Source organism: Callorhinus ursinus, unplaced genomic scaffold (genome assembly GCF_003265705.2).
Source record: "Callorhinus ursinus isolate GAN/ISIS: 27379988/994484 unplaced genomic scaffold, GSC_fseal_2.0 scaffold23, whole genome shotgun sequence".
Lineage (NCBI taxonomy): Eukaryota > Metazoa > Chordata > Mammalia > Carnivora > Otariidae > Callorhinus > Callorhinus ursinus.
In genome coordinates, this window is record NW_027397085.1 from 21345558 (window position 1) to 21365310 (window position 19753).

A 19753-nucleotide genomic window follows, 5' to 3' on the forward strand; every position below is an offset into this window, starting at 1 on the left:
CGGTAACGGATCGTCATCATGGATGTCCCCTCTCCCTTACAGCAACATGATGAGAGATCGTCATCATGGAAACAAAACAAAAACAAAACAACACACACACAAAAACAGATTCTAGCAGATATTTCTAAGGAAGTCTCTTGTAAGACTTTTGGACTTCAGTGGTTGTTAATAAGCCCTGTGAAAATAAATTCTACCCTCTAGTGTGTCTCTGATGCCGAGTGGATCACTTCCTTAGTAACCTGTGGACCTGGTGATAGTAGTCACATTTATATCCCTTTCTCCTAAGATGTAAATATCTACATAGATTATCTTTACAAGTTGAGAAGGCATCTGAGGCATGACTCCCCTTACTTCTTCTCCCACAAGAGAAAATTAAAAACAAAAACAAAGCAACTCTACCAGAGTTACACATATTTTTGTAAGTATACGCATAAATAAATATTTATAGAACTATGTATTTATATATGTGTATATGTCAAATATATATTATTATATAAACAACATAAATATATACAATAAGATATATATAAAATAATACAATAGGTTTTATTTTCCCATGCACAAAATTAGCATTGTAGGGCTTTTCCCCTTAATAAAGCTTTTTAGGATATACATATATGCCCATAGGATAAACGTATCTTGCAAATTCTCTCTCTCTCTCACCCTAGCATTTCTTGAAACAATTTTTTTTTTAAGAGAGAGAAAGAGAGAGCAGGGGTGGGAGGGGCAGAGGGAAAGGGAGAGAGAGAATCTCAATCAGGCTCCACACCCAGCGTGGAGCCTGACGTTGTGGGACTCGATCTCACAACTCCGAGATCATGACCTGAGCCAAAATCAAGAGTTGGATACTTAATTGACTGAGACACCCAGGCGCCCCTCTTAAAACAATTTAACCAAAACAAAGAGACCAGATAAAACACAGGTTAAAAGGTTTGCAGGATATTTAAAGTACATCTTTAAATGAAAATGATGGCTGTATTAATACAATTAATTGGGCTAAAAATTATGTTTAAAATTTCCATTTTAATGAAATGCCAAATAAGAAAGCGATGGAATGTAGAGAAGGAGAAGATAAGCCAATGGGTTTGTCGTGCATGTTTTTTCCCAACCAGGAAGCAGGCTTTAAAGACTGAGGGAGTAGTGGTGCCTGGGTGGCTCAGTTGTTAAGCATCTGCCTTCGGCTCAGGTCATGATCCCAGGGTCCTGGGATCGAGCCCCACATCGGGCTCCCTGCTCAGAGGGGAAGCCTGCTTCTCCCTCTCCCACTCCCCCTGCTTGTGTTCCCTCTCTCATTCTCTCTCTCGCTGTCAAATAAATAAATGAAATCTTTAAAAAAAAGCTTAAAGAAAAAAAGATTGAGGGAGTAGTAAGAGACTATGCATTATCACTAAAATCATCACAGTTGGATTGCTGACCTATTTTCCAGGTCAGATCTGGTTCCAGATCTGGTTCCTCTAGGTTGAATAGAGGTAGCCACACAGAAAACAAAGGATAAGGGCATTTCAGGACTGGTATATCCTGAGAGTATAGAAATGCCTTCATTATTTCAAAACAAATGAAATGACAGATGGTTGCCAACAGTAGGAAATACCTGTGCTGTGTTCAAGAGGCCTGGACCAGAAGAGGAACCAGATCAAATGTTTGCTCTTCTGGAAAGCCTGTCTTGACCCTCACTCAGGACCAATGAGTAATTCCCAGAGCACTTTGTACCTCTAAGGGCAGCAATGACTAGAAAGTCAGAGACATTTCCTGACATAGCAGGCACTTTATAATCATGTACTGAATGAACAAATGAATGAATGAACATGGTAATACTGTAATGAGCTGCTAAGACTGATCCTCACATTTTTTTTATTAACATAATGTATCATTTGTTTCAGGGTACAGGTCTGTGATTCAACAGTCTCACACAATTCACAGTGCTCACCATAGCACATACCCTCCCCGATGTCCATCACCCAGCCACCCCATCCCTCCCACCCCCACCACTCCAGCAACCCTCAGTTTGTTTCCTGAGATGAAGAGTCTCTTATGGTTCGTCTCCCCCTCCAGTTTCATTTTTCCCTCCCTTACCCTGTGATCCTCTGTCTTGTTTCTCAAATTCCTTATATCAGTGAGATCATATGATACTCACATTTTAAAAACCTTGATGTCAAAAAGTAGATAGAGTGCTATTTTGAGATTCATGATCTTTCTGATTCTTCTTTGGGGGAATGCTAACCTTTACTGTGAAGCAAAATAATTTTTATTTTTAAACTTAGGGTACCAGATTAGAAGGAACTAGAACAGAATATTAGAATAGGCAGCTCCAAGCTCCCATCAACAGAAACAAAAAACAAGCAGAAACTGTCAGAGCTAACTTTGTCAGAATTCTGGAAAGCAATCAAAGGTTTTTTTTTTTAACAACCGAGGAAACACTAAATCAAGAAAAAAAGCAACTTAAAAAATGCTCCTGGTGTTCAAGGAAACCTCTGTCAAAATATTAGCTAAACACAGTCTAACATAACAGGAACTTCAGGGATGACACATGACAAGGAATATGGTGTTTGCAAAAGTAGTTTGTAAAAGTTACTTTATAAAGGACAAGTACTGCCTTCAACAATCAAAAAAGAGCAAACCCTACAAAAGGAGAGAATCTGATTTCTGGAGGCCCTTTATTATAATACTCAAATGTCAGGTTTTCAACAATAAAATCACAAGGCCCATTCAAAGGAACAGAAATTATCCCTGAGGATGCCCAAACATTGGATTTACTAAACAGAGACTTTATTTTTTTTAAGAGAGAGAGCAGCATGAGCAGGAGGGGCAGAGGGAGAGGGAGAGAGAATCTCCAGCAGACTCCGCCCAACGCAGGGCTTGATCTAACAACCCCAAGATCACGACCTGAGCTGAAACCAAGAGTTGGATGCTTAACTGACTGAGCCACCCAGACACCCCCAAATAGAGACTTCAAAACAACTATCTTAAATATGCTCAAAAAGGTAAAGAAACCATGGAAGGAAACCATATGTTAGGGTACAAAACAGTCTCAATACATTTTGAAAGATTAAAATCATACAAATTATCTTCTCTGACCACAAAAAAAATGAAGCTAGAAATCAATAATAGAAGAAAGCTGGAAAATTCACAGATATATGGAAATTAAACAACACATTCTTAAACAGCCATTGTGTCAAAAAAACCACAAAAGTTAGAAAATACTTCAAGATAAATAAACAAAAATACACAACATACTAAGACTTAGGGGGGATGCAGTGAAAGGCAGTAATCGTAGGGGATTTAATAGCTATAAATGTCTACCTTAGAAAAGAAGAAATATCCCAAATCAATAACCTAATTTCATACCTTGATGAATTAGAAAAAGAAAAGCAGGCTAAACCCAAAGCCAGCAGAAGGAAGGAAATTAAGATGAGAGCAGAGACAAATGAAATAGAGAATAGAAAAACAACAAACTTAAATCACTGGTTCTTTGAAAAGATGAACAAGACTGACAAATGTTTAGCCATACATAAAGAAAAAAAGAGAAAAGATGCAAATAACTAAAATCATAAATGAAAGTGGGAACACATGACTTCCAGCCTTACCTTATAGAAATAAAAAAAACGAGGGTGTACATCAACAAATAACATGTAGATGAAATGGACAAATTTCTAGAAAAACACAAATTACTACGCTGTACAACAAATAACATCTAGATGAAATGGACAAATTTCTAGAAAAACAAATTACTACGAAAACTTTAGAAGAAATATAAAATCTCAACGGACCTATAACAAAGAGTCATCTACAAGTAAAAATCTGTAATAAGAAACTTTCCAACAAAGAAAAGTCCAGGACCAGATGATGTTAGCAGTGAATTCTACCAAACGTTTAAAGAAGAAATAATACCAATCTTTCTCAAACTCATCTGAAAAAAAAAAAAGAGGAGGAGGGAACACTTTCTAACTCATTCTATGAGCCCAGCTTTACCCCAATACCAAAACAGCTAAAGACATCAAAAGAGAAGAAAATTACCAATTTTCATTATGAATATAGATGAAAGAATCTTCAACAATGTTCTAGCAAACCAAGCCCAACAGTATATTAAAAGATTACACATAATGAGCAAGTGGGATTTATCCCAGGAGTGTGAGAATGGTTCACCACAAGAAAACCAGCCAACATAACACATTGCATTAATAGAACTAAGAAAAGAAAAATGTGCAAATTAACTCATTTGACCCAGAAAAAGACATCTGACAAAATTCAAAACCCTTCATGATGAAAACACTAAAAAAAACCCTAGGAATAGAAGAATACTTCAACAAGATAAAGGGCTTTTACAAAAAAACACACAGCTAACACAATACTCAATGGTAAAAGGTATTTCCCCCTAAGAGCAAAAAAAAAAAAAAAAAAAAGCAAAGATGCCTGCTTTTGCCATTGCTATTCAACAATGTCCTGGAATTTCTAGCCAGAGCAATCAGGGAAAGAAAAGAATTAAAGGCGTCCAAACTGTAAAGAAGAGTAAAACTATCCTTATTTGCAGATGACATGGTCTTATAGGTAGAAAATCCCACGGAATCCACAAGGAAGCTGTAGAGCTAAGAAATGAGCTCAGCAAAGTTGCAGCATACAGAATCAACAAAGAAAAATTGGTTGTGTTTCTATACACCAGGAATTAACAATCCAAGAAGGAAATTAATGATTCCGTTTCCATAGTATCCAAAAGAATACTTAAGAATAAGTTGAACCAAGGAGGCGAAAAATTTGTACTCGCAAAAGCTGCAGAACATCGCTGAAAGAAATTAAGGAGAAAACAAATGGGGTTTGGGGTAACAAAAAATTTTGGAACCAAAGAGTGGTGGTAGCTGTAGAGCAACGTGAATGTACTTCATGCCACTGAATTGCACACTTAAAAATGGTTAAAATGGGAAATTTCATGTTACATGTATTTTACCTCAATAAAATTTTAAAAACAAAAGATCAAGCGGTTGTACACTTCCCTGAGTACAGATGGAAGAGCCTGTTTTGATCATGGGCAAAGCCACTTCTTGGGAAAGGATTCTGACATCGATATGAGGCCTAGAAGAAAGGGGAAGCAGCGTCCCTCATTTGGGCGGTCTTCGAAAATGCTAGGGTCTGTACTGTGGGTAAGTGGCTCGTCACCTTTCACATCAGGAGGGAGGCTTCCTGGGGCTGGGCGTTGGGGAAGAACTAGAACAAGAGGGACCCCAGGAAGATGTCCAGTGGGGCAACATGACCTTGTAAGTCCAAGAAGAGCGGTGCTCAATTTTCACTGTCCAGTTACAAAATTTCATTTCCTTCCAATATACTGAGCCTCTTGTTTATGGAGCCTATACTGTATGAAGGCACTGTTGGGGCACCATGAAGACACTGGTAGGTACGACCTGGGCTTCCCCCACAAGAAGCCTTCATTTTAGTGGGGTAGAAAAAGAAACACAAATAAACACATAAATATTTGTAAATTATATTAATGTCACAAAGGAACATTTGTGACATTAGGGGCTGAGAAAGAGTGCGGTAGCTAAGACCTTATGTTCGGCAAATGGCGTTTAGGGGATAAAGGACAATAGGAAACCCCCTAAGTCAAGATCTGAGAGTAGAATATTGAAGGAAAAGGGAAGAGCGAAGGTCCTAGGGAAGGACGAAGCCTGTAGTTAGTGAGGGTCAGATACATATAAGGTCGTGTAGTTGGAGGGTCTTGAGCGAGGGCAAGAATGACCAAGTACAAGGGCGGCTGGGGAAGGGAGTTGGACTGGGTAGAGTGTGGTAGGCACGGTGAAAAGTTATTCACAAACTGCTGTCATCGTGGAAACTTTAGAATACTTATAATAAGGATGATCTCTCAGGCTTGGCTACATTTGGGGGCTGTCCATGGAAGAGCCTGCATGGGCAAGCTCTACAGGTGCACAGCAGGGAACAAGCCTGGAGAAGCCAGCTGGTTACGATGCCAAGAACAGATCCTTAGGAGAAAGGGGGTTGAAGTGAGAAGCAATGGGCACGATGGGTTTGTGCCACGGCGAAGCCTCCCTTGGAAGGCTGTAGAAAAAGGCTGCTGCCCTTGAGGACGGGCAGCAGGCCTGAAGCCCGTTCTATGAACAACAGCATGTGGACTTGGATAAACTGACCGTGAAAGTATATAGTGTCCCTGGAGGACTAGAGATATGAAGGACATTGAGAATATTTATTTGTTTGCAGAGCTACCAATTGGAGTGTCTTCCAGGAAATTGTAAGATTTGAAATGAGAGCTTGAAGAGGGCAATAACTGAATGAAGTTCATGGCAGAGCCAGAGTCCCCTGTGAAATGTTCATGCTCTGCTAGGAACCCCAGCGCTGCCCAGACCTGCCATTTCAGAAGCCTGGGTGTTCAGTGACTCTGTGCCTTTACAAAACAGCAACATGGGGTGCTAAGCAGCCCTCCCACCAGAAGCTCTCCAACCGAGGGCGTCAGGAAGAGTCCCGTGACCCTGGGTCTGGCGGGCACCTGCTTACCTGGGAGGAATCACATTTCCTCCTCTCTTTCTCCTTCTTTGCCAGACGTTTCTTTTTCTTGTGAAGAGGTTTGGACTCCAGAATCATTTCTTCGAGTTCGAAGGTGGGGTCGCAATTCAGCCGGCCTTTCTGCAAGAAAGACCAGTTGGCTCAGTCCTTTGATTCTGGCTCATTCTACAAATACGCCAGACCTAATACCAGGAACAGCACCTAGTTTTGATGGAGCCGTTCAGGAATAAGGAGGTGGGATTCCTACTCTGTTTTAGATAATTTATGGCTGGCATTGTTTTTCATACTCTTCAATTTTATATTTTGTTTGTTTTCTAAACTCCTCACGAGCCCTCAGTGAGTAAGGAAATCAAACTCTAGTTGTTTTTCCGAAGTTTGAACTTATGAATTATGTTTCTCAAAGTGTGTTCTGACGATCATGTATGTAGATCCCAATCACCTGAGTTGTTGGCCCAGCTGCCCAGTTCCCTGGCCAGACCTCCAGAGTCAGTGTTTCTGAACAGAGGCTGAGGAAACTACATTTTTAACAAGCTTCCCAGATGATTTGGATGGATGGTAAAGTCAGAGACTCATACATAGAGCCTCTCCTGAGGCAGGGTGGATGGCCAATGGCTGTGGTGTGTGCATAGGAGGAAGAGTGGACGCAATAGGAGGTGTGTGTAGATCTCCACAGTGTCATGCATCCATCAGCCAAGGTACACGCTGCCCCAACAGGACTCTGCAACACAGCCAGGTAAGACCTACTACACCTACCTTCTTGTTGATCCATAAGAGAGCAACTCCCCAACACAGAATTCTACCACACTGCCTACTCATGTCTCCTACTGTGCTCTTTCACCCAACCCACCCACTGGTGAGGCTCCCTCTGTTTGCACAGGATGGATCACACCCCCACAAGCCCTCGGAATGTGCCTTCCTTGGGCTGAACCACAGAAAACTATGAACTGACTCAACTGTACCCTTCAGGAGTTCATTATTCTGCCAGTCTACCTGATACTGAATGTGTAGACTCAGACTGGCAGAGGGAAGCTAGAGGCCTCCCTTGGGTCCCTTGGCCGAAGCTTCTGGACTCTAGCTTTTACCAGCGGTGTGCAGGAGGCCACAGATGTCCCCCAGCCAGGTACTCACCCAGCAGGAATGATTTCCCTTTGGCTGTTTAGTCCTTATGAATGTAGCTCCGTGGCAGTGAACCACTAAAGGAAGAGGGGTGAGTGGTAAAAATAACCCCAACATTTTCAATGCTGTGACTCACAGAACTCCTTGGAAACAAATTTCTACATCTTTGAAATCTGAGAAAACACTGTTTCCTCAATGAGCAGATTCTGGGGAATGACTGTTTGGAGGACTAGGGCTTCCTTCCAGTAGAAGCATACCACAAAAAGTGATTAGGAGCTAGAACTTCAGATGCCGATAGACCTGGACAAGAACCCCACTTGGCCACTTGCTAGCCACGTGACCTTTGGTGGCCCATTTACCCGGTGTGTGCCTCCATTGTCTCATCTGTGAGACAGGGATTGGGCTGTCTTACAACACTGGTGGGGCTATCTAATGATACCGTGTTTGTAACTGAATGAGAGTTACTATGGGTTTGTTAGGATTAACTCACGTTAGGAATAAAACCTGGAATGAGCCTCTTCTGCAAAACCGCATCCCAGTTCATGTCATTCATATATGGGAAGTTCTGAACATCAGACAAGTGAGAAAATCGTTGGTCTGGATTAGGCTCAAGTAGCTGCCAATGGAATACAAACATCAAGATCATAATGAAGGTCAAAGTGGGGCAAAAAAATCATACAAATTCCCTCTAAAAGTTTTCAGGTGTGGGTGTGAAGGATACAAGGTAGTTCCCCTTCCCTAATCCTATCAAATAATAAAGATAATACATACATAAATAATGCGATAATGCGTGGATAGAATGAGCTGTAAGTAGGTTTTTGCAGTGTGGTGAGTGAAAATAGATTGTCCTATTGAGTCAAACATACCTTTGATTCCTGACTCCCTTACTTTATAAACTATGGGCAAGTTTGTCCTCTAACCCTTAGTTTGCCCTCTATAAAAAGGGGATAAGAGCCTATTTCGTATGGTTGTAGCTAGGAATAAATGAGGCCATGTATATAAAGTACCTAAGAGAAGGTCTGCCCTTATTAGGTGGTGAATGCTCATGCGTTTTTACAAATGAAATTAATTTCCTACTAAAAGTTTTAGCTGTTCATACAATTAATCAAAATATATTGGATGTGACACAGATAAGATGTAACCAAGATTGCTGTTACAGTTTGGGGTTTTGCTAAGTGTGATTAAAGATTTTCCCCCTGTAACTGCTCCACAGTCAGTATCACATCAGTCCTGTTGGTCAAATGGAAAACGTCAGTTCTGCTTGAGAACACTCCTGGAGACTACAGCTGTGGATCATCGGGGTGTAATTTTGGGGTGAGGAGGGCTGTCTTGAAATTGAGGACAATTTGCTTATGGAAAATGACCCCTCCCTTCTTCATCTTTGACATTATCAATATCCCTATTCCAAAACAGGGAACTTGACCCCAAAGGCAGGAGGCACAGGTATGAATCCTAGGCCCTCAAAGCTCTTGTCCTTCACCAGCCACAACCTGTGCGATTTTCCCTCTTCAAAGAAAACCAAGTGCATCCTGTGGGGCTCCTCATTCTTACCTCCATATAATCATTCAGTGCATACTACTTAGCTGCTGCTGCAATTGCCATTAATCTTTTCCATGAACATGGGTACCCTGAAAATCTGATGGACACCATGGACCTCGTTTATTCAAATACCAGATTTTACCACCTGTCAGGCTCTGTGCTAGATACCAAGGTAGCATGGTGAAGAAACCTGATGTGGTCCCTCCTCATAGGCCTTAGAAGACAGTAATCATTAGCCCAAGAATCACACACATATAATGCCTAAGTTCAAATTAAAAAAAAATAGTATGAAGGAAAGATAGTGCTACCTGAGCTTAAAACAGAAGAAAGCTTCCCGAGGAAGTGATATTTAAGCTGAGATCTAAAGCTGTGCTTCTCAAACTATCTATGTAGAAGGGCCACTTTTTTCTGTTTAATTTCCTACCCGGTGAGATCAGTATGTACCACGTACAACTTGTGATTTGAGTTAATACCCTGTTCAATGAGATGAGTCCACTGACCATGTACTTAGAGGTACCAGCAGTATCACATTGCTATAACAGTTTCTAAATGCTTCTCTCAATTTCTATACTTCTCATGGACCTGTAGGGAACAATTCATGGACTTGAACCAGTAAGTGAATCCCACTGAGTAGTGTTGATCTAAAGGAGGGAGCTGGAAGAGCTAGGGATGGGGGCACTGTTCCAAACAGAGCATGTGCAAAGGCCCTATGGTAAGAGATAGATAAATGATGGTGAGGAGGGAGAAGAAAAGGAAAAGAGGAAAAAAGTCTATGTGTAGTCAAAAGGGGAACAAAAGTCCAAAATAAGGCTTGAGTGGTAGTCAGAACCTTTATACCATACAGATTATTTTGATCTTTATCCTGAGAACGATGAGAAGACAATGAATTTTGCCTTGAACAGATCAGTATGGGGCAGAGAGGAGAACTGAATGGAGTGTGTAAAAATGTCCAGGACAAACCAGTTATAATGGAAGACCTGACAGCAATAGGACCGGGGAGATGGCAGTAGAGATAAAGGGAAGTGACAGAGTCAAGAGATATTTACAAAATCAGGTTACAGAACTTGGCCATGAATTGGATATGGGGATGATGAGTTACTTCTGGTTTCTGGCTTCCATAACTGGATGAATAGAGGGGCCACTCACTGAGAAAGGGAACATCACAGCAAGCCCAGGAAATAGAGAGCGATCAGGAACTCCGTTTTTGACCCAATGAGTTTGACATGGCTCAACAAGAGGACACACGTGTTGCCTTAATGAAGCCACATGTTTGCAAGCTGTTAGGTGCAAAGCCCATTCTAGAAATGTGTATTATCATGGCTGCCTCCAATATTATAAACTAACTTCTCACCCCAAACCAGAGGGCATGCTTCTTTTTACCACTTCCTTTTGTCACGCAGTTCTCCTTCTTACCTTCTTAAGGAGTGACACCATTTCCTGTGACCAGGCAGAGGGGTAAGTCACAATAGCTGTCTCAAACATGTGTGCAATTTCCTTGCTGGAGGTGCTGGAGCGAATATGGTATGGTCTCTTGAGGGCGAGAGAAAGGAAGAGTCTTCATTTTTATAGGGTTAAGAAAAAATTCTGCTTTGCCCATGTTCCCAAGCTGAATTTTCAACCAGTAAAATCTCAGTATCATTTTCTGATCCCTTCCAGCTGATTGTTGTTTTCATATGCAAATGTGGTCTAGTGTTGCCTTTAAAAAAAAAAAAAGACACCAGAAATCTCTAGTTTCCTGTGAAATCTCAGAATTTTTAAAAACTTAGTAAGTCCATTGGGCCAAATGAAACATTTCTGTACACTAAATCCACCTCTGAGATACCAATCTGGGACTGTTTTGTAAGGCAGCTTACGTGCGTATTTACATAAAACATGGGACAAGTGCTCAGTAAATGAAACTTTAAAAAAAAATTGTTACTTAAATGTTGATTATAAAGAGATCCAGAGTTTTACTCTACACCTCTTTGTGCTTTTTGAATCGGTAATAAGTTCAGGATAGAATGTTACCTAGAAAACTTTAACTCCAGTCCAAAATGCTATGAGTTGCTAGTTCTGTGGAGTGGGGTGGAGAACTTTATGATGAGGCATAGTATTTTTACCTCTGAGAGAACCAAGTTCTTTTATAGTTTTAACTTTGGGGAAAAGAAAACAGTGGTTTTGTTATATTTTTCACAGCTGTCCACTAGAGAGCAGCCTTTACCTATATTAATTTCTCTGTTTCATAAACTAGATTGAGGGGATTTTATCTTTTGTGTGAACTGTGAGCTACTTAGGGCCAGAGATCATCCCCTACTCATCTTTGTGTCCATTGGACCTAGCACCTACTAAGTGCTCATTACATGTTTGTCGAATGAACACAATTTCCATATTAGATTAAGCAACAATGGGACAGTTAATATGGGTATGTACATTCATCAAGTGCCTGGCCCTTTCAAGAACTTAATAAATGACTGTGGACTGATGGAATAAATTGGGAGAGATGGAAGAGTTTAATATTCTTCCTGTTGTAAATTAGTATTAAAAGGTAATGTGATTATAGATGGCTAATAGACACATAAAAATATGCTCACCATCACTCATCATCAGGGAAATACAAATCAAAACCCCAATGAGATATCACCTCACACCTGTCAGAATGGCTAAAATTAACAACACAGGAAACAACAGGTGTTGGCGAGGATGTAGAGAAGAGGAACCCTCTTACACTGTTGGTGGGAATGCAAACTGGTACAGCCACTCTGGAAAATACTATGGAAGTTCCCCAAAAATCTAAAAATAGAATTACCTACAATCCTGCAATTGCATTACTGGGTATTTACCCAAAGGATACAAAAATACTAATTCGAATGGATACATGCACCCTGATGTTTATAGTGGCAATATCAACAATAGCCAAATTATGGAAACTGCCCAAGTGTCCATTGACTGATGAATGGATAAAGAAGTGATATATATATATCACTTCATACACACACACACACACACACACACACACATATGAATATTACTCAGCCATCAAAAAGGAATGAAATCTTGCCATTTGCAAAGATGTAGATGGAGCTAGAGAGTATTATGCTAAGCAAAATAAGTCAGAGATAGACAAATACCATATGATTTCACTCGTGTGGAATTTAAGAAGCAAAACAAACGAACATGGGGGGTGTTGGGGGAGAGAGGCAAACTGGGAGACAGATTCTTAACTATAGAGAACAAAGTGGTGGTTCCCAGAGGAGAGGTGGGCAGGGGGACAGGCTAAATGGGTGATGGGCATTAAGGAGGACGCTTGTCATGATGAGTCCTGGGTGTTGCATGTAAATGATGAATCACTGAATTCTATACCTGAAACTGATATTACACTGTTAACTAATGGAATTTTAAGAAAAGCCTGGGGGAAACAAAGGTAATGTAATTAAGATCTTGAGCTTTGAAGGCAAAAAAGGATTTGAGTGTTAAACTGAGGCACTCGATTGGTGTTCCTTCATCTGTCCTTTATCTGTAAAATAAACCACCACATGGGATTGTTGGAAAAATTAAATGACATAATACATGTAAAATTCTCCAAAGAGCAGCTAACACATATTACACACAATGCAGGAGAGAGATTTGTATTATTCTTGAACACAGGCTAGAAAGGGTGGATATAAATGTGAATAGTGAACAGCAAGATGAGTCATCAATAAAGCGGACGTGAAGAAAGGCTTAACTCTACACACGGTATGTTAATGTCAAGTTAGTCGCGGAGCCACCAAGTGCTGGGAGTTGACTCCCTAAAAAGGAGACCGGCCAAACTTTATTTTTTATAAAAAATAGACCTTGCATAAGCGAGGTCTAAACATATATATCTGCCGCATATTTTCTTCCCACAAGACTGAATAAAGGACTGTAGATAATTCATCTGTCTCATGGTAACAATAGAGCAGAGATAACCTGTGTGACTCAGTCTCAGAAAGGAAGGGCTCGGTACCTTATCACCATGATCAATGCTTATGGAGTGTTTACTAGCCAAAGGCACCGTGGGTCACTACATGGGATTCACTCCATGTTTATACCCTTAAGAGTTGGGGCAGGTTTGGCACACTTCAGCTTCCAGGGTTACATATGTACGGGCACACATTTTTTTCTTTCTTTTAATTTCCTTCTTCATTTCATTACTGCTTCCAAACTTACTGTTCCTCACTAAAAACATATAATGATTTGATAAATGAATAAATTAACTGATAAATGCCACAGACAACTAATTTAAGTGTACTCTTTTCCTTTTACTTTAGAAGGCCATGTGACTGAACTTAATATTTTTAAAAAAATCCTCATGATCTGTCAACTTATTAAAAATAGTCAAATTGCCTTTGTCTTATACAATAACTTATCTTTCTAGTTCTAAAATTTTAAATCCATGTTAATTCATCAACTACCAGAATTGCATATTTATTCATTTGCCAAATATTTATTGAATGCCCATGATGTCCCAGCACCTCTGTTGGGCACTGGGGATACAAGAATAAGCGAGACATGATTTTTATTTTTTATTTATTTATTTTTAAAGATTTTATTTATTTATTTGAGAGAGAGAGAATGAGAGATAGAAAGCACGAGAAGGAAGAGGGTCAGAGGGAGAAGCAGACTCCCTGCTGAGCAGGGAGCCCGATGCGGGACTCGATCCCGGGACTCCAGGATCATGACCCGAGCCGAAGGCGGTCGCTTAACCAACTGAGCCACCCAGGCGCCCGAGACATGATTTTTACACTGGTGGAGACTATAATCTACTTTCAGAAACCATAACTATTTATATAGCCTCTGCACACACACATACACACACCCCTAAATCAACAGAATGCATGCTACAAAGAAATTACAGAGTGCAGTGATAGGGTATATCAAACAATTCTTACACAGCATATAAAATAAGAGCAAGAATATAAAGAATGAATAACGTGGAAAAAGTAAAACATTAGATGGGAGAAAATGAGGTGGTGTGATTATGGTCTTATTTCAGGAGTACAAGAGCAAAAGAGTTGCAGCCAAGGATATATAATTAGTGCAAAACTTTGCGTGTACCTATTGGAAGCTGACACTTAAGGATAACCCAAAGCTAGAAAAGACGGACCTTGCCTTTACAATGGCAGACAAAGCAGGTTAATAGCTAAGGGGGCCGTTCATCAAGATTGCAGTGAAGTTCAGAAACCACAGAGATGTCAGCATGTTTGTCTTTGAGGCATATATTTGTCTATAAATGAGAATTTGTAAATGTGGAGGAGATCATGGTTTAGCGCCCGTCCTCTGTGGTTTAGTTGTGTTGATAGTTGTAATTAAATGTGATTAGCTAGATTTTGAAACCTAATTACCTACAGCCCACTTGGTGATTCTTTGCTAGAAGGTGGCAGAATTGATATAGTGCCTTGTCCCCCCATTCATTCAATACACACTTGATATGTATCCATTTAAAGTTAAATACTGGGGATGATACTGAACTGTATAAGGCACATGCTTCACCTTAATGAATTTACAATATAATATACAAGAGATTATGTAAAAATTGATATACCTTGAAAAACTCACAAGGACAATACTTTACAAAATGGATTTAAATTCAATAATCCGTTAGTACCCTTTCTTCACCTTCCCCCACCCCAAAAATAGAAAGGAAAAAAAAAATGAATCTGACAATGTTAATACATCATATCACAGAGAACTACCACAGAGATAAAACCATATGGGAGGGGGAAAAATATTTTCTGGGCAAAATTCTTCCTGGCATTTTCTTAGTTTAAGAAATGCCTTCTTTAAAAGGAAGCTACTCTAATTTGCCCCCCAAACTCAGAACCTAGGAGCCAAATGACAGAGAGGAATCCAACAAGACAGGGCATGAATTGTGTTGTATTAATAATTCACACTCACCTTGGGGAACTATGTTGAAGTTAGAATCCTGTACTGTGACTGCAGAGTGATTTTCTTTAAACAAACAAATATATTTCCACAAGATATTTAGTGAGGTGCCCTGATCTGCCCTCTCTGGGAGTTTATAATACTCATATTATTCATTTAATTTTATCTACAGTTAATGTTAATTCATGCTTGGATCCATATGTAGGAGAGTGAACATGTGCCCAAATCCCGAGTATCACATGGCATAGTGCTTTCACCTTGCAAACAAACTGCTTGATTTTAGAAAAAAAAAAAAAATCCATTCTTTCATTCTAAAAATGAAACTTGCTGGAAGAGTAACCAAAGAGAAACGCAATTCTAGCATACCCGGCCTCTCAAGAGTTCATATGCCGTCACTCCCAGGGACCACCAGTCCACAGCAAAGGAATAGCCGGCTTCTCTTCTGGAGTTGAACATCTCAGGTGCTGAAAATACAGAAAAGTTAGGTCCGTTTTACAACCTGGGACATTAACAAATCTCTGCTCCCAATGTGTTCCTCCTAATTACCAGGGTAAATAAAAGGAATAAACCCTGCTGTGGGTGTTTATCAGCCCTTGCCTGATTGCTTGCAACAGGCAAAAATGGCTAATTTTCTCGTCTCAGGGGCCTCATTCATCAGCCAACACACAGGCACGCACAGGCCTTGATGGGCAAATTCTCTTCTTATTTATATCCTGTAACTATTAAAAATTGGATCCCGTAAGGCCTCAAATGCTCAGCTGACCCTAAAATCAGGAAGGCCGGGAAGATGTTATTTGTTGCCTTGATTTGAAAGGTTTGTGCTAAAGGACTGAAATGTGTATTCCTGCTGCAAACAACACTTAGAATTTGGTGCAAGGTATATTGGATTGCCTCTCCATCTCAGTCATCTAGAAGACCCAAGGGCAGCATTTACAGCCTGCTATTGGTGGTGAGGGAGAGAAAAGGAGGGAGTGGGTACTCTGAGAAACAGAAGCTTACACATCAGGTGGAGAAACTTACACTTTGTAACATAGTTATTTGAAAGGACTCCAAGGGAAGGCAAAGCTACAGTCAGTTTTGATCCCAGTGGTGACCCCCTAGTTACGCATTTTCTAAGCACTTTGATGCCCTGTGCACCTTCTTCATACTCTTCCAAGAATATACCTAGCTCGTGAGGGGTAAAGCACAAAGCAAGGGCGGTGTGCTCACCACTACACTTCTAGTGTCTAACATTGAACCTGGCATTTAGTGTCACTCAACAGAAATGTGTTGACTAAATAAACAAGGAGTCAAGTCAACAAGCAATGGTGGCAATTATTAGCTCTGGAGCCACGCCGTCTGGGGTCAGAACCTGCCTTTACCATTTATTCTGACCTTGAACAATTCAGCTGCCGAAGCTTGAGAATCCTCATTAGCAAAGTCCAAATAAGAAGATCTTTAGAGAGGTGAGACATTAAATGAGATAATGCATGCGCAAATCTCAGCTCCGTGCCTGGCCCCTAGGAAGTGCTCCAAAAACTAGTCATGGTTCTGGAGAGGCAAACATTCACAGGAATGTGAATTTTACTTGTCAACAGCTATCCACAGCTGACCCAAGCCTTTGGGACTAAGGCGCTGGCTCTGGACAAAGGAAACTGGCATGACATGAGGCCTGCACACGGGCTTGACCTAGCTAGGGTACTCAAGTCCCATGTAAAATCCTGCAGACGCCACCCAATCCGAGGTAGAATGTTGACATCCTGATGCCCAGGACTGACCCTGAAGATAAGAGCCTCATTCCCCAGTGATTTCATCTCTCACACATCACTGCCTCCTATCTTTAAGTCACAGCTCCCCATTGGTTTGGGAGTTAGTGGCCCCGACCCCACGGTACCCCCTAGACTGGATGGAAATGGGCTTTATTTCCACTTTCCCTTACCAGTCCCCTGGGTGACAGGTGACAGGCATCTCACTTAGAGAGACAGCGGAGAAGTCCGAGGGAGGAACAGGACATTGTGCTAGGAGAATACCTCACATCTGGGTATTTTCAATTTGACAGTATTGTGAACAATGCTGTCATAAACACTCCTAAAAGTCCACACATCTATAGGGTATGTTCCTGGAAGGGGAGCTGTTGGGGATACGATGTGCATCTTCACACATTCTGGATAATGCCCAACTATTTACCCTAGTGGTAGTACCAATTAACATGGTGACCAGCAGGGTATCAGAGTTGCTTTGCTCAGCCTCCTTACCTACGCTTGGTGTTAATTTGCCTTTTGAATTCTGCCAATCTAGTAAGTGTGTATTGAGCTTTCATTGTGGTTTAAATAGACATTCTCCTGGTTATTGATAAGCTTGACCACATTTTAATGTGTCTATTGGCTATTTGGATTTCCATCACTTGGTTTTCAGGCTTTACAATACCTAGACAGAAGATTTTCTTTAAAGATTTTATTCATTTTTAGAGAGAGAATGAGGGGAAGGGCAGAGAGGGAGGGAGAGGGACAAGCAGAATCCTTGTTGAGCATGGAGCCTGATGTGGGGCTCGATCTCATGACCCTGAGATCCTGACCTGAAATGAAACCAAGAGTCAGATGCTTAACTGACTGAGTCACCCAGACACCCATAGACAGTAGATTCTTGGTCAAGAAATAAAGAAAGGGCCTCAAACCTAATCCATAATTGTGATGCAATAGAAATAATTAATGAAATTTACAAAAAAAATTCTGAATTCCATCTACCCCCAAAGTCTGTGAATAATAAAGGCTTTCTGAAAAAGAATAAAGACATAGACTTGCATCTCATGTATTAAATTATATTATAAAGCTGTAATAATTAAAATTTGAAGACCCCACAGCATGTAGATGCTAGTATATAAGGATATTTAGTTTATGATGAAGATATTGTAAATCAACATAGAAAAGGTCTTATTTGGTATGTCATCTCAAAACAATTATTTAATGATCTAACAAAAAATAACGTCAGATCCTTATGACATATCTTCAGTCAAGATAATATGTAACTGGAATAAGGAAAAAAATGAAACTATAACAGTAATAAAAATATTAGGTAACCATATCCAAAATCTGGAGAAATGAAGGTCTTACTAAGAATCGTACCAAAGGTAGAAATTATAGGGGTGACTGGGTGGTGCATTTGGTTGAGGGATTGACTTTGGTTTCAGCTCAGGTTAGGTAGGATCTCAGGGTCATTGGATTGGACCCCTCGTCAGGCTCCGCGCTCTGTGTGGAGTCTGCTTGAAACTCTCTCCTTCTCCCTCTGCCCCTCCCCTCCTTGCATGCTCACTCTCTCAAATAAGTAAATAAATCTTAAAAAAAAATAAAGAAATAATAAAAAAGGTAGAAGCTATAAAAAAGACTAATGGTGTGATGATAAAAAAATAGTTCATTACATATAAAATGTCATAAGAAAAACAGCAAACTAAAAGGTAGGAAATCATATTTATAACACATATGATACACTATAATATTCTGAATATATAAGGCTCTAGAATTTTTTATATAGTCAGTAAGAAATAGGATAAAAATATTAACACCCTCATAGAAAATGAGCAAAGAATATGCACAGTTTACAAAAGAAGTCAGAGAATTTCAGTATTAGTATCATGAGGGACCATTTTAAATGATCTTTTCAGGAAGATTAAAGATATTCATTGTGCAGCCCTGCTGAGAATGCAGGGAACTGAATATTCTCAGACACTTCAGAATAAATGAGCAGAAATCAATGTGAATCTTCAGGAGGAAAATGCATTAACACATAAATATCCACTGACCAGGAATTCTTTGAATGGGACTTCATCGCAAAGATAAACAAGTTGCAGGACCTATTTCTGCTAACAGGAGTTTCATTACAAATTTATTTATGTTTCAAAATGAGAAACAACCTAACATTCAACAATAAAGAATTGGTTAAATTTGATGCAGTCCTCTAATTCTGGAGCACACAATCATTAAAAATGATAGTTCTATACACGGGCATGGGAAAAGAAACAGAGTATCATTTGCCAAGACCCAGGCTCTGGAGTCAGAGAGAAACGAGTTGCAATTCTGGCTGAGGCAGGGGTAGAGCCTGGAGACAGAGAGGTCGCCCAGCATAGCAGAGTGTTCGGGCTCTGACCCTCACAGCGGTATCCCTAGCTCCACAGGGGGCAAAGTGCTTCATTTCTCAATTTGTACACTTCAAGTGGGAATAACAATAGTATTGGCCTCACGGAAGTTTTGGTTTCAACGGTGTCATACGTGCACTTAGAACAGTGCTTGGCACTTAGGAAGAGCTCAGTGTTGGCCATTGTTCCTTCATCATCATCACCATCATCATCACCACGAGTGCTACGGCTCGAGATGTTTTCAGATGTGGGTTTAACTTTGTGCTCCACCAGTTACTTGCTGTGTGATTATGAACCTCTTTCACAGGGTTGCTTTGAGAATTTCATGGCATAATAAATGTTAAAAGCTTAGCAAAGTGTTCGGGCCGGGATAACTGCTCATTGTATGATGTCTATTGTTATCATAAAGTGAAAATTTAGGTTACAAAAATTCAGTATGATCCAACTTTAAAAAAAAATGTGTGTTTCTGTGTGCACACAAACTCTTTAATTGGGAAGAGAAGAATGTTTTCATTGGTTAAGCTCTAAGTGATCTGGATTATATTCACACAGAGGTAGGAGGGAGGGCGAGGAAGGAGGGGAGGGAGTAGGGAGCAGGGAGCT

General features: G+C 40.2%; 1 protein-coding gene across 2 annotated transcripts in view; it reads right to left on the reverse strand.

Annotated features, from left to right (window-relative positions):
* The window catches only part of STK32A (serine/threonine kinase 32A), a 129928-nt gene that overhangs the window by 10212 nt on the left and 99963 nt on the right, over window positions 1–19753 (reverse strand). For both annotated transcript variants that reach the window (XM_025892420.2, XM_073905551.1), the window contains exons 8-11: window positions 15409–15506; window positions 10573–10689; window positions 8111–8236; window positions 6496–6624 (exon numbers count right to left, since the gene is read on the reverse strand). In XM_025892420.2, the coding sequence (XP_025748205.2) occupies window positions 6496–6624; window positions 8111–8236; window positions 10573–10689; window positions 15409–15506 (470 nt within the window). The remainder of the gene's footprint in view (window positions 1–6495; window positions 6625–8110; window positions 8237–10572; window positions 10690–15408; window positions 15507–19753) is intronic.